Below are 26,248 nucleotides of genomic sequence, written 5' to 3'. Positions count from 1 at the left end.
GGAAAGGGATAGGTACGTGCTACAGGGTAAGAGCAATTATAATGCGATTAGGCAAGACTTAAGAGACATAGAATAGGGTAGCAAAATGCAGGGAATGGGGACAGTTGAGATGTGGAGCTGGTTTAAGGAACAGATATTGCATGTCCTTGATATGTATGTCCCTGTCGGGAGAGAGGAAGTGATCAGGTAAGGGAACCGCGGTTTGCTAAAGAAATTGTATCTCTTGTTAAGCTGAAGAGGGAGGCTTATGTGACGTTGAGAAAAGATAGTTCAGATGAGGCGATGGAGAGTTACAGATTAGCTAGGAAGGATTTAGAGACAGAATTAAGAGGAGCAAGGAGGGGGCATGAGCAGTCTTTAGCAGGTAGAATAAAGCAGAACCCTGAAGCTTTCTATAGGTATGTGAGAAATACAAGGAAGACTCGGGTAGGAATAGGGCCAGTCAAAGACATAAGTGGCAAGTTGTGTGTGGACCCTGTGGAGACTGGAGAGGAGCTAAATGAATATTTCTCATTGGTTTTTCACTCTGGAAAAGGAGAATATTGGAGAGGAGAAGAATCAGATAAGAGATATTAGACTGGAAAGGATTGAGGTTAGTAAGGAGGAGGTGTTATCAATTCTAGAAGGTGTGCAAGTAGATAAGTCCCCGGAGCTGGATGGGATTTATCCAATTCCTGGGAAGCTGGGAGGAGATGGTGGAGCCTTTGGCCATGATCTTTGAGTCGTTATTGTCTACAGGTTTAGTTCCAGAGGACAGGAGGATTGCAAATGTTGTGCCCTTGTTCAAGAAGGTCAGTAGAGGTGATCCAGGTAATTTATAGACCAGTGAGCCTTACGTTTGTTGTAGGAAAAGTTTTTGGGAAAGTTTATAAGAGATAGAATTTATAATTGTCTGGCAAGCAACAATTTGATTGGAGATAGTCAACATGGTTTTGTCAAGGGGAGGCCATGTCTCTCAACCCTCATTGCGTTTTTTGAGAAGGTGACCAAGCATGTGGATGAGAGTAGGGCAGTTGGTGTAAAGCGCAGTAAAGCCTTTGAGAAGGTTCCACATGATAGGCTTTTGGAGAAAATGTGGAGGCATGGGTTTGAGGGTGATTTAGCAGTTTGGATTAGAAACTGGCTTTCTGGAACAAGGCACCAAGTGGTGGTTGATGGAAAATATTCAGCCTGGAGTCCGGTTATTAGTGGTGTGCTGCAAGGATCTGTTTTGGGACCACTGCTGTTTGTCATTTTTATAAAAGACTTGGACGCAGGCATAGGTGGATAGGTTAGTAAGTTTGCAAATGACACTGAAGTTGTTAGAGTGGTGGACAGTATGGAAGAATGTTGTAGGGGGGACAAACTGCAGAATTGGGCTGAGAGGTGGCAAGTGGAGTTCAATGCAGCTAAATGTGAGGTGATCCCTTTAGGAGGAATAACAGGAAGGCAGAATACTGGGTCATTGGAAAAATTCTTGGTGGTGTGGATGTGCAGAGGGATCTTGGTGACCATGTACATAAATTCCTGAAAGTTGCCACCCAGGTTGATAGTGCTGTTAAGAAAGCATACGGTGTGTTAGGTTTTATTGGTAGAGGAATTAAGTTCTGGAGCATGCTGTAACTACAAAAAGCTAGTGTGGCCTCACTTGGAATATTGTGTACAGTTCTTGTCGCCCCATGACAGGAAGGATGTAGAAGCATTGGAAAAGGTGCAGAGGAGATTTACCAGGATGTTGCCTGGTCTGGAGGGACTGTCTTAGGAGGAAAAGCTGAGGGACTTGGGTCTGTTCTCGTTGGAGAGAAGAAGGTTAAGAGGGGATTTAATAGATACATACAAGAGGATTAGATAGGGTGGACATTGGGAGTCTTTTTCCTTAGATGACATCAGTTTGTACAGTGGTGGGGGCATAGCTGCAAATTGAGGGGTGATCGATTTAAGACAGATGTCAGAGACAGATTCTTTACTCAGCATGGTAAGGGCATGGAATGCCCTGCTTGCCAATGTAGTTAACTCAGCCACTTTAGGGGCATTTAAACAGTCCTTGGATAAGCGTATGGATGATGATGGGATCGTGTAGGGGGATGGGTTTAGATTAGTTCACAGATCGGCACAACATAAAGAGCCAAAGGGCCTGTTCTGCACTGTATTGTTCTATGTTCTATGTTCTTTTCTGCTTTTATATTCTTCAAGTGCCTTGCCTGATTTCAAGTTTCCTAAACCTTGTATATGCTTTTGGCATTTTTAGACTAAATGTTCAGTATCTCCTACCACCCAGGTTTCCTGAATCTTGCCATCCTGATCTTTCACCCTCTCATGAACATGTTGATCCTGAATTCTGATCAGCTAACCTTTAAAAGAGTCCATCATATCAGGTGTGGATTTACCCTGAAACAGCTGCCCCAATCTAATTTTTCCATTTCCTATCGATGGTGTTGTAATTAGCCTTCCTCAAATTTTAGCATTTTTACTTGAGGTTTAATCTTATCCTTTCAACATTTTATAGAATTGTGATCTGTGCCTCAAAATGCCCCCTCACCTAAATTGTCAATCATCTGGCCAAGCTAATTCCTCAGGACAGTCCTGGTTCCGTAGGTACAGGTTAATAAAAAGTTTGCTGTACATTCTCTTCCCTAGTTAACTATCTGCATATTGTTATGAGAAACCCTCCTGATGCACCTAACAAATTCAGCCCCAACAAACTCTCTGGCACTAAAGGAATCGAGTCAATATTGGAGAAGTGAAAGTTGCCTGTTGGCTTTGCATCTTTCTATGGTTTGCTTGCATATCTGTTCCACTATCTCCTGCTGGCTACTGGGAGGCCTGCAGTGTAAACCCATCATAGTAATTGCACCTTTCTTATTCCTGAATTCTACCATATGACCATACTAGATGTCCTTAGTGCAGCTCTAACATTTTCCTTCATCAGTAATGCAAATCCCCTCCCCATTTTATATCCCTCTATCATGCCCGAAATATTTAAACCCTGGAACATTAAGCTACCAGACCTGCCTTTCTCTCAATCAAGTTTCTACTTTGTCTAGAACACTATGGTTCCATGCTCTAAGCTCATCTACCTTAACTGCTATCTACACACCATGCATAATGTTACAGACCACCATTTCTGCCATTAATTTCTGTTCATTAATCTGACCCTTTTTGTTCTTAGGCTTACTTAACTTCTATCTTCACCTCAATCAGTGCTCTTGTTCCCATCCCTTCCACATCTGAATGGTGAAAAATGAGAAAGAATGATGCTGTCTAACATGACAAAAGGCTAATAGAATGCTGGCTTTTATATCCCTAGGACTAGATAGCAAGGAGATAAAAGTCATGCTTCAGTTGTACAAAGTCTAGGTTGGACCATACCGAAAGTTGTCGAAGAAGATTTAGATACCATACTGTTTGAAGGCTACTATAAACTATTGATGGAATTTAGTTTGTTTCCAAGAAGGATGCCAGCACTCCAAGGATAAACCTCTGGGAGAAGTTATAGAAACTAGAGTTGGTATTTTCTTTTGGAAATTAGATTACCACAGTTCAATGAGGCAGCTCACCAGTAGCCCCTCAAGGGGACAGGCAGTAAATGATAGCCAGCAACACACCCATCCTGCGAGTGAAATTAAAGCAATGTTGAGATCATGTGATTTAAGCTTTCAGGATATTAAGTGTAACAAGTTGAGTTGATGTTTAAAAACTATTTCCCCGATTGGGAAACCGAAGATTAAGAAGCATAATCTCAGAATTGGAACCAGCTCTTGCAATTGGGAAATTAGAAAGCACTTTTGCATACACATGACTGTGCCAGTTTTGAATATTTTCAGAGATGGCAATTGATGCTATATTAATTATAATTTTTTTATTTGATATCTCTTTAAATCTTTGAATAATAAAATTGCAGGTGGAGTTAACTCCCATCAACTCCCCTTAATCTCATTAAGGGGCTGAATAGGCTTGACTAGGCTTGACAGGCTAAATGTTCCTTGTTTTCTTTGACTTGAGTACATTCCATATAGTTTCATCAAACAGTTGTAATAATGGTCCGTGATAAAATCAGTCATTGAAATTAACTGTGTGTCATGGCATTGATTACAAAATGTTGATACTAAATTTCCGAGTGAGTAAAGCCATAGGATTACTTAAATTTGGCATTTCAGTTTATAATTAACATTCTATCAAACATGACATCCTAATTGATGAAAGATAAGAGTTTGATTTCTCACTTCTTCAAATTCTCACCTGAATCTTTTAACATTTTCTTGATTAAGGTGGTGGAGCTGCTGCTGGCTCGTGGTGCAAACAAAGAACATCGCAATGTTTCAGACTATACACCCCTCAGTCTCGCTGCTTCTGGGGGCTATGTTAACATCATAAAGATCCTTCTGAATGCTGGAGCAGAAATTAATTCCAGGTATTGCAGCCAAATAAATAACTTATTAAAGATATGGGGAGCATACGCAGAAATAGTCCATGTTGCCCTCATATAAGAATATCTGGTTGTCAACTGAGATCATTCCTGTCTCTGTTATTAGACCTTATTTCAATGTTGGTGTCTTATCTAAAGCTGAGGTTTTAATGATATTGGCCTAAAGCCATCTATTCTCTCATGTTGGATCTGATTTTACTACATGGTTAGTTTGACTTTTTCCTGAACGCTTCAACTCAAAAATTATTTTATGCTGCAAGTTACTGCAAATCCAAACTGGTTATGGTGCAGGGATGTTCCTGGGGACCATGGTGACTGATGCAACCAAAAATGGAGAGAGAGAAAAAGACCATTCTAGACTGGCTATTATATAATGAGAAAAGCATCATTTTTGAGAGGCCCTTTGGGAATGATCAACCATAATTTTGATAGAATTCCTTATCAAGATGGAGAGTGACGTACAGGTAGTTCTTCTGTAATATGATGGTTGTGTTCTTGTGCAACCCTGCATTGTATACAAACTGCTTTGGAAACGGCACTTAAATTGTTGGCGATGTAGTCCCATTATAGGCAATACATTTTAAAAGTTCACGCTTTAGAAACAGTGTCCCCAATTCGGCAATTGTGTTAATAAAATGCCCTTTTCAACAATGGAAGCATCAGTGGTCATATTACAAGATTATGTAGACTCTGGAAAAGTTCCAAAACATTTGAGAGTTAATTAATATAACCCCTCTATTTAAAAAGGAGGCAGAGAGATAACGGAATTACAGATCACGCAGTCTGAGGTTGGTAATGGGGAAACTGCTAGAGTCCATTATAAAAGATTTAACTGCATAGCATTTGGAAAGCAGTGGTAGAATTGGACAATGTCAGCATGGATTTATGAAAGGGAAATCATGTTTGACGAATCTACTGGAATTTTTTGAGCATTTGACTAGTAGATTGATGAAGGGAGCCAGTGGATGTGGTCAGTTTGGTCTTTCAGAAGGCTTTAGACAAAGTTTCACACAAGATAAGTGTGTAAAATTCAACTGTATGAGTTTAGAGGTAGTGCTTTGAGATGGGTAGAAAATTAGGTGGACAGACAAGTGAAGAGTCAGAATACACAGGTCTTTTTCCAAAACGTAGTTAGTGTCACCACTGGGGCATTACAGGGACCAGTGCTCGGATCCTTGCTACTCACAACGTTTTCATGATTTAGATGAGGGAATTAAATGTTTTATCTCCAAATCTGCTGATGTGACAAGACCGGGTGAGAGAGTGAGCTATGAGGAACATGTAAATGCTTCAGTGTGATTTGGACAAGCTGAGTGAGTATGCCAGTGTTTGGCAGATACAGTAGCTGTAGATAAATGTGAGGTTATCCATTTTGGTCGCAAAAATAGAATGCAGTTTGTTATCTGGCTATAAATGGGAATGAGATGGAAATGTGTTGCTGGAAAAACGCAGCAGGTCAGGCAGCATCTAGGGAACAGGAGAATCGACGTTTTGGGCATTAGCCCTTCTTCAGGAAATTCCCGAAACGTCGATTCTCCTGTTCCCTAGATGCTGCCTGACCTGCGTTTTTCCAGCAACACATTTCCATCTCTGATCTCCAGCATCTGCAGACCTCACTTTCTCCTATAAATGGGAATGTGCAATGAGTCATGTGTGCCCTTGTACACCAGTTGCTGAAGATAGTTGCAGGTGCAGCAGGCAATAAAGAAGTCAAATGGTATGTTGGCATTCATCGAAGGTTTGAATACCAGAGCAGGGCCATCTTGCTGCAATTATATGGGACTTTGTAAGGAAGTGTTTATGTAAGCTTGTACTCCTTATCTGAGGAAGGATGCTGTTCCTGTAGATGGAGTGCAGCGAATGTTTGTCAGACTGATTCCTGGGTTAGCAGGACTGACAGGAGGAGAGTTTGAATCTCTTCGGGTTATATTTACTAGAGTTTAGAAAAATGAGGGCCAATCTCAATGAAGCTAATAAAATTCTAACAGGACGAGGTCAGACAGATGCAGGAAGGATGCTCCTCACGGTGGGCAAGTCCAAAATGGGGGTCACAAAACCGGGTAAATAATTTTGGAACAAGGTGAGGAGCAATTTCTTAACCAGTGTGGTGGCCCTGTTGGATTCGCCACCACAGAAAGTAGTCAAAGCCAAGACACTATGGTTTCAAGTAGGAGTTAAGTATAGCATTGGGGCCAAAAGAATTGAAAGTTATAGGACAAAGCAGGGACAGGGAAATCCAGAGTTGGATGATCAGGCATGATTATACTTACTGAATGGAAGACCAGTTTCGAAGGGCCCTAAGGCTTACTCCTATTTCATGATTCTAACCAATGAGATATAAAGATTGGGAAATGAAAGGATGAAAGAAACGTACTGTTTGGGGTGTGTGAATTCATATCAAATTGAATGCAAAAAGAATTAAAATGGAAACAAAACTAGAAATAGAACTAATAGCAATTGATAACCAGGAGGAATGAACTAAAATTACTATATGCCTGTATGACATCATTGTGGTACGAGGAATGTTGGGGGGGGGGGGGTGTTGGGTGCCTTTTGCGTGTGAGGTAAACCTAATAGCCTCTACACCACAGAAACTATTGACTGGAGATTTTCTCACCATTTCGGCATGTCTGAAGGTGGTTTCCATGTGCTAATTTTGCTACATTGTACTTGTCACATGGCAAATTTCAATAAAATGTTGAATTGTTTGATAATATTTATTCTCTTGCAGGACAGGAAGCAAGCTGGGAATTTCCCCTTTGATGTTAGCTGCAATGAATGGCCATGTGGCATCAGTGAAACTGTTGCTTGATATGGGTTCTGACATTAATGCTCAGATTGAGACCAATAGAAACACTGCCCTTACTCTGGCCTGCTTCCAAGGTCGAGCAGAAGTAGTGAGCCTACTGTTGGATAGAAAGGCCAATGTTGAGCACAGAGCAAAGGTAATTCTGTTTAATTGACTATTAAAACACATACATTTATAAAGAGCAGCTCCTCGGGCTTAATGCTTTTTACCAAAAGATCAATCTTTTCTCAAGAATATATGACTTCAGTACTGCCCTCGCTGGTTTTATGTGAACTATGTGTAGCTTGAGCTTTAACCAAAAAAAAATCATTGGCTGTGAACAAGGCCATAATTTGTTTCCCAGTCCTAAATACCTTTGAATCGTGTAGCTTGTTATTTCGGAAGGAAGTTGGGTCAACCATTTTGCTGTGGGTCTGGAATCACATTTAGACCAGATCAGCTATGGATGGGGGAATTTCCTCCTTTTTAGGCCATGAATAGCTTAATAGATGTTTAATAATGATAGTAACTCTCATGGTTGCCATTACTAAGACAACAGTTGTCTTATGCAGATTTATTGATTGCACTTAAATTCCACCACTTGCAGTAGGAGAATTTGAGCTGATGTTCGCTGAATATTCATTTGGGTCTATGGATTAGCGAGTTCTGAGAAGATTTGTAGCTCTGGTTGAGGTTCTGGATGTAGGTCTGCCCGCTGAGCGGGAAGGTTAACTTTCAGACGTTTCATCACCATACTAGGTAGCATCTTCAGTGAGCCTCCAGATGAAGCACTGGTGATGTAGCCCACTTTCTATTAGTTCGAGTTTCCTTGGGCTGGTGACATCATTTCATGCGGTGACAGCATTCCCTGTTCTTTTTCTCAAGGGCTGGTAGATGGAGTCTAACTCAATGTGTTTGTTGATAGAGTTCTGGTTGGAATGCCATGCTTCGAGGAATTCTCGTGCGTGGATCTCTTTGGTTTGTCCTAGGATGCAGGTGTTGTCCCAGTCAAAGTGGTGTCCTTCCTCATCCGTATGTAAGGATACTATTGAGAGTGGTTCATGTCTTTTTGCGACTAGTTGATGTTCATGTATCCTGGTGGCTAGTTTTCTGCCTGTTTGTCCAATGTAGTGTTTATTACAGTTGCAAGGAAGAAGACTTGCAAGAACTGTAATAAACACTACATTGGACAAACGGGCAGAAAACTAGCTACAAAGTGACATGACCCATTCTCACTAGTATCCTTGCATACGGATGAGGGAGGACACATGCATCCTAGGACAAGCCAAACAGAGACACGCACGAGAATTCCTAGAAGCAAGGCATTCCAACCAGAACTCTACCAACAAACACATTTGACTTGGATCCCATTTACCACCCCCTGAGAAAAAGAACAGGAAATGACATCACCAACCCAAACACACAAATAGAAAGTGGGCTACACCACCAGTGCTTCATCCGAAGGCTTGCTGAAGATGTTATCTAGTATGGTTACGAAACTTCTGAAAACGAACCTTCCAACTCAGCAAGCAAACCTACATCCTGGGTCTATGGATAACTAGTTCAGTGACCCCCAAGCTGTCATCCCCTTGTAGATAAACACATTAATTTGGTTGTATTAGCACTTTTGTATAAGTGTGCACTTCCGGAAAGCTAGTGTTTCCAAATAAACCTGTTGGACTATAACCTGAAGTTGTGATTTTCAATTTGTAATTTGCTCCTTTTTAAATACTGATCTTTACCTGAGACGGTAAACAGACTTCTGCCTCCCTTTTACAGTGAATGCTCACCTTTTGATTAGATGATTAAGATGTTCCAATACTTTGGCCTAAAATTCCTTTCTCAAATCATACTACATAACTAAATAGGTCATTCATCTCACGGTATGTGGATTGTTGCTATTGCATAATGCCTGCTAAAGTTAACAGTGCAAATGTCAAATGTTGGAGCATTTTCAAGTTGTTTTTCATGTCTATAAATGGATGTTTTTAAGAATTCTAGGGTAACACGTTGATCCCTTGCTTCACTGAAGAAAATGCATACTAAATATTTTAGGATTCCAAAACCTTAATAATAAAATTTAATGTAATTTGTAACTGAGTGAGTTGATCTGTTTCTATTTAGACTGGTCTAACTCCCTTAATGGAAGCTGCCTCTGGAGGATATGCTGAGGTGGGAAGAGTATTGCTTGACAAAGGTGCTGATGTCAATGCACCACCAGTGCCTTCTTCACGTGATACAGCTTTAACCATTGCAGCTGATAAAGGTCACTATAAATTTTGCGAACTGCTGATAAACAGGTATTTAATAATTTATAATATACACAAAATTAATCCAAAAAGTTGGATTTAGTGAAGATCCTCAAAGTATAATCAGAATCATTGCAATTTTAAATTTTGATTTTTATGAATTCTACAGAGGAGCTCATATTGATGTTCGCAACAAGAAAGGTAACACGCCCCTGTGGCTGGCAGCAAATGGTGGGCATTTTGATGTGGTCCAATTATTGGTGCAGGCTGGTGCTGATGTGGATGCAGCAGACAACAGGAAAATCACACCTCTTATGGCAGCTTTCCGCAAGGTAAATTCTTAGTATGTTCAATTTTCTTTTTGCTGTTTTGCTAAACAAGAAATATATCCACTAAGAGCACCTTAAGTTGTTCAGAATGCCTCTTCAATTTTGAACAGCCAGTCAAGTTGCTGTATTTGCAATGGCAGTTATGAGTGTAGCTGGTCATTTTCTTTGCAACTTCATAACCCATCATGTTGGGTTTTGTTTTGTTTCGGGCTGCTCTCAAGGATATCATTGACTAGATAATGATAAAGTCGCCATAGTTCTACCAGACCAAGGGCCTGCTGTCTCATTAGACAGTGATGGCTGCTGGTGGTTTAACATCAGGATCACCACACCTCTGGTGAAGAGAGTTTGAGAAGGTAGGACCTTCATGTAACCTCAAACCAATACAGGAACTGAACCCATTACACATGCTTAGTATTTTTGTGTTGTGGTAGTTTTCATTGCAGCCCATCTAAAGATCACCAGTATAATAAAACTCTTGTGCATTAAGAAATGAATGGCAGTCATTTGAGTCTTGAAGTAGAAATAATTGTGTTCTAAGGGGAGATGTTTTTGTTATCTCCTGGTTGCTTTGCTTGCTCATTTATTTCTCTCCTCAAACATTCAAATCTAACCTTAATATAAGTGTTAAGTAGCACCCGTGAGTTCAAATAAGAACTCATTGAATTAATATCTAGCTATATCAATATTGAAGTTATACTGTAAAACAGTTGTTGAGCTGTTTCATAACATCAGGATGCTTGAAAGACTCAGTTTAAAAGAAATTTTATATAACCATTCATTTGCAAATTTAATGTTGAATCGTACTTTTTCAGGGTCATGTGAAAGTTGTACAGTACTTGGTCAAGGAAGTGAACCAGTTTCCATCTGATATTGAATGTATGAGGTACATAGCAACCATTACTGACAAAGTGAGTATATTAATATGTTATGTGAGACCCATGTGTTCTCAACAGTTTTCACCTCTTTTGTGTGTAGTCATTTAGCTTTGTTCTGTATTTCCAACATGTTTTTAAGCAAAGTTTTTAATAATGGAATTTGTGGTTATTTAAAGTTGCACTTCTTGAAAAGAAGAAAGGAGCTTAATCAGTTCCATTGAGTTGTAGCATGAACTGGTGAGTTTAGGGTTTTGAAGAAGTTGGAAATTTTCTGAAAGCAGGATCTAGTGGATATTCATCGATGCAAGTTAGAGCAGGTATGGCATGAGTGAGAAGCAAAAGAGAAAATAAAGTGGGAGGCAAACAGCAGCAACCTTTTATGAATTGCAAATAGGTGTGACCTGAGTGCAAACAGTAATTTATCAATGTTGTAGCAAATCTTGAATTTATGCATGTGTAATTAGCTTTACACTTATGTAAAGCTGTGTAAGTGACAGTGACAGCTTTGTTTTCTGTATCTAATACATTGTGTTCAGAAAATTCAAAGCTTCAGCACAGAATAATATGCGATCTCTTAATGGCAAATTATTATAGTATTCTTGAGACTTAGTGCACTTTTAAGAGTTTTTAAATAATGTTTGGCTAAACAGGACACAGTAACGAATCAGCCATTATTTCCAAGTAGGTTTGTTATTTTTCAGATCTACTGGGTTTTTTTTCACTGCCTCATGGAGTTTCGATGAAAACGTAGTGTTTAGCCAGGAATTTGCAGGATAAATTTCCAATTGCTGATACATGATGCAGCATAATTGTTTGTGTTTATGTCTTATTGCTTGCATTGGATAGCCATCTGACAAAAGTAGAATTCTGAAATAGGGAACATTTTATATATGGTAAAGAAATGACTAAACTGTGACTGGGTTACAATGTTGCCCATGAAATGGGGTCTGTGTTACTTTGTACAATTCAGATGGTCAAATGTGAAGTTGGAAAGTGAAATTTTCTATGGTCTTGGTACCTTTTAGCTCTCTACCCTCCTTGCAGTCTTTTAATATGGTCAACAACATTATTGTTCTGTAATGCCTGTCTGCTGCTCAGCTCAGTGGTGATTGTTTTCTTGGTTCAATTTTTTTTTAACAATGTCATCAGAATTGTCTTCTAGTTCCTGCACAAATATCTCTCCAGTCTCCCAAGAAATTATCCTTAGTCCATTCTTGTTTTGTGTTCTGGATATAGGTTTGCTGACGTTGCGACACCATATCGGGTAACACCCTCTGTGAGCCTCCGGATGAAGCACTGCTGGTGTTTGTTGGTTTCTATTTGTATGTTTGAGTTTCCTTGGGTTGATGATGTCATTTCCTGTGGTGATGTCATTTTGTATGGTGACTTCATTTCCTGTTCTTTTTCTGAAGGGGTGGTAAGTGGGGTCCAAGTCAAAACAAACTAGCTACCAGGATACATGAACATCAACTAGCCACAAAATGACATGACCCTCTCTCACTAGTATCCTTACTTACAGACAAGGAAGGACACCACCTCGACTGGGACAACCCATCCATCCTGGGACAAGCCAAACAGAGATTTGAGGATTCCTAGAAGCATGGCATTCCAACTCTGTCAACAAACACGTTGACTTGGATGTCATTTACCACCCCCTGAGGAAAAAAAACAGGAAATGGTGTCACCACAGGAAATGATGTGACCAACTCAAGGAAACCCAAACATATAAATAAAAAGCAGGAAACACCAGCAGTCCTTCATTTGGAGGTTCACAGAAGATGTTACCTAGTATGGTGGCGAAATGTCTGAAAATGAACCTTCCAGCTCAGCGAGCAAACCTACATCCAGAACCTCAACCTGAGCTACAAACCATGACTATTTATTTAGTGCCTTGTAACAAAATATCCCCAGGTGCTTCATAGGAGCATTGTGAGGACCATCTCCTCTTAGCCAGAATGAACCATACTGTTTTCAACCTTGGTGTACTATCTAATCCGAAACTGAGCTTCTGAGCCAGTGTCTTCCATGAAAAAGTCTAAGTTCCACTCAGTCATGTAGCGTGTTTACCTCTTCCTACTTGCTGTAGAAACCCTGAGAGTAGATAATATAGATATGTGGATAAATTGAACTCTTTATGTGGAGGTTGAACTCAATGTTGTGGTTCTGTTTGCCGAGCTGGGTATTTGTGTTGCAGACGTTTCGTCCCCTGTCTAAGTGACATCCTCAGTGCTTGGGAGCCTCCTGTGAAGCGCTTCTGTCATCTTTCCTCCAGCATTTATAGTGATTTGTATCTGCCGCTTCCGGTTGTCAGTTCCCCAGCTGTCCGCTGCAGTGGCCGGTATATTGGGTCCAGGTCGATGTGCTTGTTGATTGAATCTGTGGATGAGTGCCATGCCTGTAGGAATTCCATGGCTGTTCTCTGTTTGGCTTGTCCTATAATAGTAGTGTTGTCCCAGTTGAACTCATGTTGCTTGTCATCTGAGTGTATGGCTACTAAGGATAGCTGGTCATGTCGTTTCGTGGCTAGTTGCGGATCATTAGCTGTCTTCCTGTTTGTCCTATGTAGTGTTTTGTGCAGTCCTTGCATGGGATTTTGTGCACTATCCTTAGTAGCCACACACTCCGATGACAAGCAACATGAGTTCGACTGGGACAACACTACTATTATAGGACAAGCCAAACAGAGAACAGCCAGGGAATTCCTAGAGGCATGGCACTCATCCATAGATCCAATCAATAAGCACATCGACCTGGACCCAATATACCGGCCACTGCAGCGGACAGCTGGGGAACTGACAACCGGAAGCAGCAGATACAAATCACTATAAATGCCGGAGGAAAGATCACAGAAGCGCTTCACCGGAGGCTCCCAAACACTGAGGATGTCACCAAGACAGGGGACGAAACGTCTGCAACACAAATGCCCAGCTCGGCGAACAGAACCACAACAACGAGCACCCGAGCTACAAATCTTCTCCTAAACTTTTGAGGTTGAACTCAACTTGGACTGATTTGACCAAGTGAAACTTAGTTAACAGTTTTGTTTCTGTAAAAACTAATAGTTTTACATCAGCATTTGTTTTTCCTAATCTAAGACATGATTAGTTTGCAACATCCTGTCAACTCATGACAACAGACTTTTTTTTTATTCCAAGATGTATCCTTTGCATTCACCCACTTCATGGTTCTGTATTCCACCGTCTTTAAATAACTTTAAAAACATTTTTTTTTTACTTTCTGTTGTCCTAGGAGCTGCTTAAGAAATGTCACCAGTGCATGGAAACGATAGTTAAAGCGAAGGACCAGCAAGCTGCTGAAGCAAACAAGAATGCAAGCATCCTTCTCAAAGAACTAGACTTGGAGAAGGTGAGAGTTCATTCTGAATGTTCAGTGATTGGTATTTCAAATTACTACCTTGTGCTAATCAGAATCCATCTTTTGGATTGCTCTGTCATTTGTGCAATTTGTTCTCCTTTTTCCAAATGTGAATCTTTATGCTTGCTTCAGTTCTACTTAACTTTTACTTTCATAATTACATTATATTTATTGTTATAAATAGAAGTTTGACTTTAATTTGAGTATCCTGAAATATTGATACTATGTTATATTAACAGTTTTGTTTAAATCTGAAAGATTTGTACTTTGCATAAATTGATTATTTGTTGTAGTCAAGGGAAGAAAGCAGAAAACTAGCACTTGCAGCAAAGAGAGAGAAAAGGAAGGAAAAAAGGAAGAAGAAAAAGGAAGAACAGAAACGGAAACAGGAAGAGGAAGAAGCCAGAGTTAAAGAGAATTCAGAGAAACTGCAAACTCCCGAAAAGGATAGGTTTGAAGGCAAGTTGTTTTGAATTTAAATTGTCTACTGTAAATCATAAATTGTTTCTTTTTTAAAGAATTGAGTTCATATTTTCTGTTCTACACAGATGATGAAGTTGTACCCATAGAACCTCCCAGTGCAACAACAACTACCACCATTGGTATTTCTGCAACTTCAGCCACTTTTACTAATGCTTATGGGAAAAAGAGAGCCAATGTTGTAACCACACCAAGTACGAACAGGAAAAACAAGAAAAACAAAACTAAGGATTCTTCTCAGAGTGTTCAAATAATTCTAGAAGATCAGCATATGTGTATAGCGCAACAGAAGGCAGATAAAAATAAAATAAATGGGGAGCCGCGAGGTGGTGGAGTAGGAGGGAACAGTGATTCTGATAATGTTGACAGTACAGATTGCAATAGTGAGTGCAGCAGTGGCGGTAAAAGCCAGGATCTCAATGCAATTGCTGACTTCCACAACTTTGGTGACCAGAAATTGTACCCTCCAAGAAATGAAAAATCTAATACTTCCATATCAGAGACTCCAAATCACCCAAGGTAATATTAATCATGTGCTGGCATTGTCATTCAGTAGTAATTTTGTTTCTGTTGGCATTCTTTCTTATTTATGATATGTGCTTTTGTTGTAGGCTACATGATGGCACTAATGAAACAAATTCAAGCTCACTATCTACAACTCATAAGACTACTTCACTGCCATTGTCATCCCCAAATGGAAAGATGAATCTGACTAGTCCTAAACGGGGTCAGAAGAGGGAAGATGGTTGGAAAGAAGTTGTGCGAAGGTAATTAAAGAATTTTTGTGTTTTTGATAGGGGTGTAATTGAATTATTACATGAACAAAAAAAAACTCATGCCCCTTCAAAGCCATTGAATTATTTTTGGTTCTTCCTCCAAGTGCAAGATCTTAATAAATTTTGAAAGAATTTTGTTCCATGGAACTAATCTAACCGTCGATTTGATGGGGATGGGATAGTATTCCAGTTTTTTTCCACTTGGATGCACTGCCCTAATTTCCCAAAGGGAAACAGATTAACTTTGGCATTCATTATTTTTGTGTACAGCAACATTGTGGAAGTCAACAAAAGCAAAAAATTAAAAGAACAATTGAAATTGTCAAGCCATGGGGGAGAAGGTTTTCAATGTGCAGTGAATTTTGGACTGGGCTATGAATAAATTATTTTTGGCCCAAAGTGAATAGAAATTTGACCTTGTGGGGAATGTTTTTCCAATGTTGGGCCCTGCATTTATCTAGCTTAATGCTACATAACTCCTTCTGCTAGTTTTCTGTATAAATATATATTTTCATCCATAGCATTCTTTTGATGAGAGCTTTGGAAGGGTTTAAAACCTGCCTAGAAGTTTATTATTATTTCACAGTTCTCAATGACTAAGCAACCTCTTTGGTAATATTGGGGTTGGAGATAGATAATGGTTCTTGAAGACTTTGGTATACCTTTGTGCACCTGAATGAATGGCCTGAGATTCAAGTCAGGAATCAATCTCATTTGAGTATTTAATGTACTTAATTTTTATTACACTCTAGTGAGTTGCTATGCTATATGTTGAGTAAGGAAGTATTTATTTTAAACTCTCCAGGGATGTTGTTTTTAATGTATTAAATACAGTAATGATGCTCCTTCATTAATTTGAACAAAAATGCTTGCATTTATAAATGGGATATTCTTGAATCCCTACTGTTTGGAAGCAGACCATTTGGCCCATCAAGTCAACACTGCCCGTCCGAGGAGCATTCCATCCAGACCCAGCTCCCAATCTCATCCCATAGCTAACCCACTTAGCCTGAACATCCCTGAACGCAATGGACAACTTAGCATGGCCAATCCACCGAATCCGCTCATCTTTGGACTGCAGGAGGAAACTGGAGTCTGAGGAAACCCATGCAGACACAGGGACAATATGCAAACTCCACACATACAGTTGAGAAGGTGGAATTGAACCCCGGTCTCTGCCCTGTGAGGCAGCAGTGCTAACTTCTGAGCCTCCATTGTCATCCTGTTATAGTGCTGCCAAGCTATCTGAAAGACCACCACTTTTTTTAAAAAAAAAGCATTTCTATTGAAGAGTAAATTTTATGCAGTCTTACTAGAATCTATAAATCTTTTCAGCAATATGCTGTGCAATGGAAAATTCCAATCCAGAGATGTGCCATTGTGGATCACCTGGTAAAACAACACTGATTTTAGGATGCAGATAAAAAATTCTGTTCAATATTTATATCAAAATTTCAATGCTTACATTGTTTTATGTCTATTCCTTTGGGCATGCTAAATGTTCCCCTTTCAATTAACTTACAGGTCAAAATGTGCTGGCTAGGTAGTGGGGAAACACTCATATGGCTAGGAGAGTAGTGAATGTTAAGTCTTGAAGTTAACAGTTCATCCAGTGGCTTAATCTGATGGTGTGAGGTTGTGATGTTACCAAGAATGCATCTTTCAGGGTAGGAATTCAGTCTATGGTCTGATTTGCATGGCAAAAATCAAATTTGAGGTGTTCCTTATCTTCCAAAATGACTGCATCCTCCCTGACTGTCCTCAAGCAGTTTGAGCATTCTTTACATTTTCTATGGAAATTTGAAACCTAGAATTTAATTATTTAGGTCAGTTACTTTGTTAAAGTTGGTAATACTTGCAGTCAACCAGGAGATGCACTATAAGAGATGGAGTTGCTGGCAATTGAATATGTTTCATTTGGGGGCTTATAGAATTTCAGGTGATTGTATGTTTATGTTCTTTTTGAGATCGTGCATCAATGGGTATGTTTTGTTCACTGTCAGCTATTCTTCGCGCAATGTGTTTTTCCCTGCAGGGGCTAAGTGTATGCTTAAAACAGGAAGTGATTTGAACGGAATTGGTCTCAATGTTCCAGATATAATCTATTTACTGCTACATTTTCATGGTAGTTCCTGAGCCAGATTGAGCAGCAGCAAAGTACAATATAAGCAAATGAAGCATGTTGTCATGTATTGGCTCTGCTACCCAAATCAGTACCAACCAGTTTCTGTACGAGATTCCTAGTTGTCCTTATGAATGTTCAGTCAAAGTGTCTTGGTCAGCGCAGAACTAGATATGTTCTTCCCCAGACTTTTATAGAGTCATAGAGATGTACAGCATGGAAACAGACCCTTTGGTCCAACCAGTCCATGCCGACCAGATGTCCCAACCCAATCTAGTCCCACCTGCCAGCACCCGGCCCATATCCCTCCAAACCCTTCCCACCCATAAACCCATCCAAATGCCTCTTAAATGTTGCAACTGTACCAGCTTTCACCACTTCCTCTGGCAGCTCATTTCATACACGCACCACCCTCTGCATGAAAAAGTTGCCCCTTAGGTCTCTTTTATATCTTTCCCCTCTCACCCTAAACCTATGCCCTCTAGTTCTAGACTCCCCGACCCCAGGGAAAAGACTTTGTCTATTTATCCTATCCATGCCCCTCATAATTTTGTAAACCTCTATAAGGTCACCCCTCAGCCTACGACACTTCAGGGAAAACAGCCTTCATATGGAATGTTTTTAAGCAGCAGTTTAAGTTTGGAACTCTATTTTAGCAGGAGAATTTTCAGGATATTACATGTTGAGTACATATTGAGCACGTACTGATAGGGTGATAATGGTCTGGGACAACAGTTGCTTCCCCAGGCCTTTGGAGGGGTAGAGAGGAGCAGTGGTCGCACTCTCAGATTGGTATCGTATATTTGAATGATATCAGTGTTGTGTATATTGATGAACAATTTTGCTATTTACTACTTTACTGATAATGTAATGTTCTTCAATTCTCAGTAACCTCTGTCGGCTCTCGCTGCTTTGCCTGACTTAGTTGCAGTAGTCAGGGTGCAGTCCAATTTAATTTGTTCGGGCTTTAGAAGTCTGACTTGAAAGACAGGGTTGTTTTTCACTATCTGTGAACTTGCCTGTTTTTTGGTGTCGGTGAGTTTTAGAAGCTGTGCAGTGACTGCATCAACATTGATTCTAGGCCCTTAGTATACAATAGTTGTTGCTCTGCTGATTTGGTGTAATAGACGCTTTCACATATTTTGGCTTGAGAAATCACACTGAAGTTTTACTTTTCCCTGTCTTTGAGGAACTGTTTACTTTGCAGGATCCAGGGATGCAAGTTTTTTTTTAAGCCCCTGGGAAGTTGGTTGGGTCTACAAGCTGTTGCTTCCAAGATTATGATCATAAAGTTGATTTTACATTAGCAAAAAGCTATTGAAATTTTGATATTCATGACACCAGATAAAATGCAGTAGCATTGCAAAAATCTTGTATAAGGTGTTCACTCAGTCAAATTGCTATTTGTAAAGATGCTTTTTGCCCCAGTCTAAGATGGTTCAACCCCAAAATCTTGCTCCAAGACACTTTTTTGATTTGCTTAAAAGATCAGTTTGTTGCTAACCCAATCTTCAGTATCAAAGGAGCTAAAATTTAGTTATAAATATTTGACAAGAATTTTGTAGCATGTAAAAAAAAAAATGACTCCTATGCAAACAAGGAAAGCTTTTAGCTTATTTTGGATTGCATACTTGGTAGAAAAATAGTTTTATCTAGTATATGAATGATCTATGCCATGTATTGAAATAGACATTGCTTTCATTTAAGACATGGTCAGTAGTGTTTCTCCACAAGAGACAGACTGCCAATTCAAATCAGCTTCCCATCCCCTATATTTACAATATAGTAAAATTAAAATACTCAGTGACCCTCAAAAATGCCTTAACCAGACATTAAGGATAAATCACAACAAAAAATGCCAGTTCACTGAAATTGTCTCTATGATATCACAGACACATGGAATTGTATCTTGCTTGGTTTCTGAGGGCACCAGTCGATGCCAATAATTTCCCGTAGGCTCTGAGGAATATTCTGAGATTCTGTACTCTGAACTTTGCTTTCTAGTTTACCTTGCATCATCAATTTATTCAATCAGACCTCCTTCCTGTACCTTTTGGCAGCTACAGATCTTCTGACAAATACAGACAAGTCAAAACCAATGCCAACTTTGGTTTCTCTTTTGCAACTTTCTCTTGGCACAAATCTTCTCATGAGGACCCTGTTAACATGCAAACATCTGCCATCTGTTTGAGCATATACTGCCTTTCACGAGTTGAAATGGTCTGTAAGAGTACTTTGACCAAGAATCAACTTGCAGTTAATTTCCAGGTCTAGCCTCAGAAACAAATATCGGTTTTAGTTTTTTTTTTAAACAAGTTGCTGCTCACAGCTCAGTGGTCACCTTCAGCTCTCCGCTCATTGTTCACAGCTCCAAACTAGAAATAGTAAAAAGAAGATCTCAACAGGGGATAAACTGTTATCTTGAGTTAAAATTTCAAGATTGTATATTTAGAAAGCTGTGCTATGGATGTTTGTTTTATCTTCACTTAAACACAATTATGAATTACATTGACATGGAAACTAATATGGTTCAGCTGCACTCATTGAACTTTTGCGTTCTGGTCTTTATCTTGGCAGCAGTAAAGGTGTCACAAATTGACTTGAATTTCCCTGATTTGAAATTAAGTGGCCAGAATTTCCATTCAGTCATTATTTGGTGTCCTGACTGAAAAATATTTGTGTGGTCATTGTGAAAATTATGGTATAGTATTTATAATATGCTCTAGATTTGAATAAGTTGGTGTTTGTGATTTAGGTTTACATGTGAAGCATGTTTTCCCAAATCACTCCTAATAACTGTTGCTATCTTTAATATTTTTTGGTGGGTGGGGGGGTAGAAATGATTTGTATGTGGAAAATGCAAAAATTGAAATAATATATATTGAGAATTTTATGATTTTTATATAGAGTTGCTTTAACCAGGTCAAAGAAATTATCTGTACCAGCGTCGGTTGTATCAAGAATAATGGGAAGAGGGGGATGCAATATAACTGCAATCCAAGATGTTACTGGTGCACATATTGATGTTGACAAGCAAAAAGACAAGAATGGAGAAAGAATGATCACCATAAGGTAATGTGACCTTCAGTTAAAAGGACAAATCATTCAAGTTGTTCCAGCTGTTAAGCTGTTAACTTGAGCTACTTCAAATTAAAGTCTTCGAACTGAAGGAGATCTTATGTGGTATAACTGATTCATTTTTATTATATTTTGATTATACTTATTCTTGTTCTCTTTCAAGTGATTACAGTTCATTTTCAGCTGGGAGTCTTAATGCACGATTGACAAAAAACGGATGAGTGTGAGCATATTTGTTATGGTATTGGATGAGTAGCCCAGGTGTGATGAGTTGTTTTAAAAAAAACATGGCAAGTTGTGCAACTAAACACAATAAATGTGATTGTTTTGCTGTCTGACACTGGAAAACAGACTGTGAAGGCTGTGGGATTGTTGGACAAAACCTTAGGGAATGCAACCTGTGTCTGAAAATGACATAGCCCACATGCAATTCCAGTCATAAGTACTTGTCTCTTAATGCTCCAAAGTAGCCCAGAAAGGCTTTGTTAAAGCAGTTCTGACCCCATCGTCACTTTCTCAGGGCAACTAGTAATTTTTATTTTGTTAATGAGAAGTAGGCTTTACTGGTTGGACTGGAATTTATTGCCTTTAACTATTTTCTCTTGAGAAGGATGTGGTAAGCCACCACCTTGAATTACTGCAGTCCATTTGGTATATGCATACTGCTTTAGGGAGGGAGTTCCAGGATTTTGAGCACAGCAAAGGTTTACCCAAATTGATTCCTAGAATGACAGGACTGACGTGTGAGGAGAGATTGAATTGGTTAGGATTGTAGTTACTGGAGTCTAGAAAATGAGGGGGAATGTCATGGAAACCTGTAAAATTCCAACAGGACTAGGTTAGATGCAGAAAGGATGTTCCTGATGGGAAGTCCAGAAACAGGGTCATAGTTTAAGGATATGGGGTAAACCTTGTAGGACTGAGATGAGAAATTTCTTCACCCAGAGAGTGGTGAGCCATTGGCAATCACTTCCACAAAAAATGGTTGAGTGTAAAATATTGTGTTTCCAAGAAGTAAATAGATATACTCTTGTGACTCTAGGGATATGGGGGGAGCATGGCATTACGTTTGAGCATAATGATTAGTCATGATCATTTTGAATGGCAGAGTAGGCCGTTCTACTGGTGTTGAATGATCTAATCCTACTCTTATTTCCTATACTTCTGTGAGAGAGAGTTTGAAAATAGATATGCATTGGGAATTGGCAGATGGTGTTCCCATGAATCTGCTGGCCTTGTCCTTCTAGATGGTAATGGTAATGGATTTGCAAATTGTGGTTTGAGGAGTCTTGGTGGACCTGCTACACAGGATCTTGTAGATAGCAGGAGTAGTGTGTACTCTTTTGGTAGTAGGATGAATGAATGTATGTGAATGTGGCACTAATGAAGCGGACTGCTTTATCCTGGATGGTGTCAAGCTTTGTGTAGGAACTGCGCTCATCCAAGCAAGCAGGGAGTTTTTCATCCCATACCCCACCTGTGCCTTGTGGATAGTGAGCAGTTTTTCTGGGCTATCAGAGGAGTTACCTGCTGCATGCTGTAGCAACTGAAGAGGTTGGATTCGATCCTGAGGAGCTGCTGCAGAGATGCCCAGCAGGTGAGATGACTGTCCTCCAAAAACCTGTGACCATCTTCACCTGTGCCAGGTATGACTTCAACGAGCAGAGAGCCCCCACCGCATTCCCGATGACTTTGTTTTGTTCTGACTTCTTGATACTGCATTCTGTCAAATGTGGCCTTTGATGTCAATCTCACCTCACCTCACTGCTGGAGCTCAGCTATTTTGTCCATCTTTGAACAAAGACCGTAATGAAATGGGGAACTAACTGACTCCAGGGCAACCTAACAGAATGTCAGTAAGCAAGTGTTAATGACTTTTTCTGTAACTTTACTCATGATCAAGTCTAGACTGCTAAGGTGGTTATTAGTTGTGTTGGACTTGTCCTACTTTTGGCTTACCTGGGCAAATTTGGAGATTGTCACATGGATGCCAGTGTGGTAACTGTACTGGAACAGCTTGGTGAAGGGTTGCAGAGAGCAAGGGCTTCACTATTATTGCCAGAATGTTGTCACACCCCATAAAGCCTTTCACTTGTTTCTTGATATTACAAGAATTGAATTGACTGAAGACTGGCATCTATGAAGCTGGAAAGCTTTGGAGGAAGCCAAGTTGAATCAACGTGATATTTCTGGCAGAAGACAGTTGCAAATGCTACTGCCTTGTCTTTTGCACTGATGTGGTGGCCTCCACCATAATTGAGGATGGGGATGTTTGTGGAGCTTCCATCTCCTCCAGTCAGTTGTTTTAATTGTCTAATACCATTCATGACATGGTGTGGCAGAACATCAAAGCTTGGATCTGATACTTGTGGGATCACTTAGTTCTCTCACTTGCTGCTAATGCTGTTTGACATGTAGGTGGGGGGTCCTGTTTTTGAGCTGAACAAATGACATTTTCAGGTATGTGCCTCGTACTGCTCTTGGCATGCCCTGCTGCACTCTTCGTTAAACCAAAGGTTATCCCTCAGCTTGGTGGTATTTGGTAGATATTCCTCTGCCAATGGGGACAAAAAAATCTTGCAAAAATAAAAGAACTGACTTCAAAATTAAGTGAACTCTGTATTCATTCAAAAATGTTGAGTACTTACAATAAATGTGAGAAGGATAGATTTGAGATTTATTCCTGGTGAGTCACTTAGTTAATCAATTGTGTGCTACTTAGTTGTTTTGTTTTTTTTCCTCCTCTTTAACAAGCCCATTTTTTGAGATCCCAATCGATTTGTTCTTGGTGTTTTAGCTGTTGTTATTATTTCCAATATCTTTTCAATTTTGTTTGGGAATTTAATATTTTCTTGTGTGCTACACCACCTAACTGTTTCTTTGTCCTGAAAAAAGATGAAGAAACTGTGGCTGGAAATACTATATTAATGCACTGATCACAATTATCTTCATTCTCTTCACAAAATAGATTTTTAAAAAATCTGGCAAATTTTCAGTTTTTGGACTGGTTATTCCTTGTCTTATATGTCATTCGGAACCTTATCCAAGCATATCTTGACTTATCAGGTGTGCACTACAATTATAAGCAAGCACTGATTTTTTTCAGTCTCTCTTGAAAAGTAATTATCTGAATACCAGTTATTCCCAACTGTTCTTTCCAATTTCCAAGGAGTAAAACAAAAATTCAGCACAAAGATAGAACTAATAGTAAGTACAAATGTATAGTCAATGATGTTCACATCTGATTAGGTGCAGGTTTTAAGATAATTTAGTATATAATTCATTAGCACGAAGTGCTCTCTAGAATCGAGTGATTGTTTTCAGTGCGCAATTGTTCTACATGCATTTCATCTTTCTGACGGGTACTTAATTTTATTTGGTTAACGCCATAAAATTGGATTTAGACTTAAATATTTGCTCGATATGCCTTTTATTCTTAGGAACTATTTTTTTAAAAGATTCTGACAAAAGTTTTGTAATTTAATCAGAGCCTTAAAATTACAAACTTGCATTTTTGAAAGATTGTTATTATTTGATTATTTTTAGTATTATTATATCATTTGCTTCCTAAAGTGCTTGTGTTTTCAAACCGATAAAAAATTATCCTGTGCGGACTAAAACATGTTAATATTTTGCAGTATTTAATCAAAAACTTGAATTAGTTCAATCTCTAACTTGAATATTTATTCAATCCAGATTAAAATTTACATTAATAATGTTCAAATGTATTAATTACTAAAATATCAGTAATGATGTGTGCATTTCTTAGCAATGCTGCCTAAAACTTGCTGAGGATTACTGGGTCAGTCTAAGTGCTGGAACTATTAATCTACCTCAAAACTTGCTCGAGAGTTTGATCTTTCCTGCTTTGAAATAGCATTCAAAATGGTCTGTACTGTAGTTTGGTGGCAAGTCAATTGTACTTTAGGATTGAATAAATATTCAGAATCTTTTCATTTATTTGCAAGCATAAATCAACAAGACTTTTTTAAAAAAAATCTCAGTGAAACTTTGTACTCGTTTCAGAGGAGGCACGGAATCAACGAGACATGCAGTGCAGCTGATTAATGCACTGATTCAGGATCCTGCAAAAGAACTGGAGGATTTGATTCCTCGGAATCATATTAAAAGTGTAATAGCCAACACGCGAATGGGGTCCACAGCTGCCACGACTACAGCTAGCACCACTACTGCAGGCCACCGAATAACTGTTTCAATGATGTCTTCCTCTGCAACAGCTTCACTGTCAACATCATCCACATCATTACAATCCATTAACAAATCTGGTAAAAACGTTGTGTCAAGCAATATGCGTCCTACATTTTCAGTCTCGCTTCCTTTGGCTTATTCACATCCACAGTTAGCACATGCTCTACTGGCTGCTCAAACTATCCAGCAGATTCGACACCCTCGGTTACCCATGGCACACTTTGGAGGAACCTTCTCTCCATCACCAAACACTTGGGGTCCTTTCCCAGTAAGACCTGTAAGTCCTGGAAGTGCCAACAGTTCACCAAAACATAACACAACGCGTCTCAATAACCAGGGTAGTAATATTATTCATCCCAACAGTGGTAGCTCAGCTATTAATTCACCTTCTGTGGCTGTGAGTTCTCCAACTTTCACTACACAGTCTCTATGTGTCACAAGCAGTCCAACTCCTTCATCAGTTAGAAAGCAACTCTTCACCTCGGTCAATAAACCTAATGCCATGATATCAGTGACTTCAGCTGTGACTAGCAATTCTTGCTCATTGCCTACAAGTTCAACTGTATCAGTGAGCAATGGGCAGCCGCCTACACCTCCACCCCCTCCTCCACTTGTTGCACAGCCTTCTCAACAATCCATGTCACTGAGTAAGAATGAACCATTCACCACCTCCATTGTGAAGGAAGAAGTGGCCACCACAGAACAGCCAGCAGGAAGCCAGTGTGCACATTCAAATGTCTGCAGCAGCTCTTCAGTCAACAGTAGCTCTGGGGCTATAGGAATACAACCAACCTCGTCACTGCCCAGCATTCTACCACAAATTCCATGCCGTAGTTCCTCTGATATTCGACCTACTTTGCCGAAGCCTTATATTTCAAATCCAGATCATGGATTAGTGGCCCCAAGCAGTCTAGCTTCTACTCGCCCCGTCACCATGTCAGCTTGCCCTAATGTTCAGACCAACAACACTTTACCTCAGTTAGCTGCCTCTCCTCAAGTATCTCACAGAATACAGCCTGGTGCTCCTTTCTATCCCCTAGTTCAGCAAGAACCACAATCAGTTTTTGTCCCAAACCCAGTTCCAATGGTATCTACCCAAGATCCTATGAAGCAGCATGGTGTACCTTCTCCGATGCAGCTTTCATCTGCACTCGGCATGCTGAATGTTTCACAGATTCACGCAAACCAAGGAAGCAAATCCTTGCCTCCAAATTTTGGCTCTGCAGCCCTCTTCAGTCCTTTCAACAGTTTCTTCGACAATACTCAAGTGTCCGCAAATCACGTGTGGGGAAGCTGCCCACTGCCTTCACGCCCAACGCAAGATCCAACGTTTAGTGGACATTCTAACTATATGGGCAATTCTGTACTTGGACAATTGGACGCAGTACTTCCTCATGATAATTCCAAGGCTCCCGGTTTCAGGCCACCTTCGCAGAGGGTGACATCAAGCCCCACAGGTGAGATTGACTGTGGATTTTATTGATATATTTGGTTAATTTTTAAAGATTCTAATTTAAACCATTATTCACAGTATTGTGTAGTAGCACCAAATAAAAATT

At 39.6% G+C, this 26,248-nt stretch overlaps 1 protein-coding gene across 20 annotated transcripts in view; it reads left to right on the top strand.

The window, feature by feature from the left end:
- Positions 1 to 26,248, top strand: part of ankhd1 (ankyrin repeat and KH domain containing 1) — a 159,403-nt gene that overhangs the window by 123,289 nt on the left and 9,866 nt on the right. For 14 of the 20 annotated variants that reach the window (XM_043703617.1, XM_043703630.1, XM_043703626.1 and 11 more), the window contains 11 exons: positions 4,248 to 4,390; positions 7,137 to 7,350; positions 9,318 to 9,493; positions 9,612 to 9,774; positions 10,587 to 10,682; positions 13,899 to 14,015; positions 14,318 to 14,483; positions 14,573 to 15,023; positions 15,116 to 15,271; positions 20,310 to 20,474; positions 24,507 to 26,146. In XM_043703617.1, coding sequence (XP_043559552.1) covers positions 4,248 to 4,390; positions 7,137 to 7,350; positions 9,318 to 9,493; positions 9,612 to 9,774; positions 10,587 to 10,682; positions 13,899 to 14,015; positions 14,318 to 14,483; positions 14,573 to 15,023; positions 15,116 to 15,271; positions 20,310 to 20,474; positions 24,507 to 26,146 — 3,487 coding nt within the window. The remainder of the gene's footprint in view (positions 1 to 4,247; positions 4,391 to 7,136; positions 7,351 to 9,317; positions 9,494 to 9,611; positions 9,775 to 10,586; positions 10,683 to 13,898; positions 14,016 to 14,317; positions 14,484 to 14,572; positions 15,024 to 15,115; positions 15,272 to 20,309; positions 20,475 to 24,506; positions 26,147 to 26,248) is intronic. The other 6 variants (XM_043703634.1, XM_043703628.1, XM_043703627.1 and 3 more) reach the window with 1 other exon arrangement.

This window comes from Chiloscyllium plagiosum, chromosome 14 (assembly GCF_004010195.1).
Source record: "Chiloscyllium plagiosum isolate BGI_BamShark_2017 chromosome 14, ASM401019v2, whole genome shotgun sequence".
Lineage (NCBI taxonomy): Eukaryota > Metazoa > Chordata > Chondrichthyes > Orectolobiformes > Hemiscylliidae > Chiloscyllium > Chiloscyllium plagiosum.
This window is presented reverse-complemented; position numbering and strand designations above follow the sequence as displayed.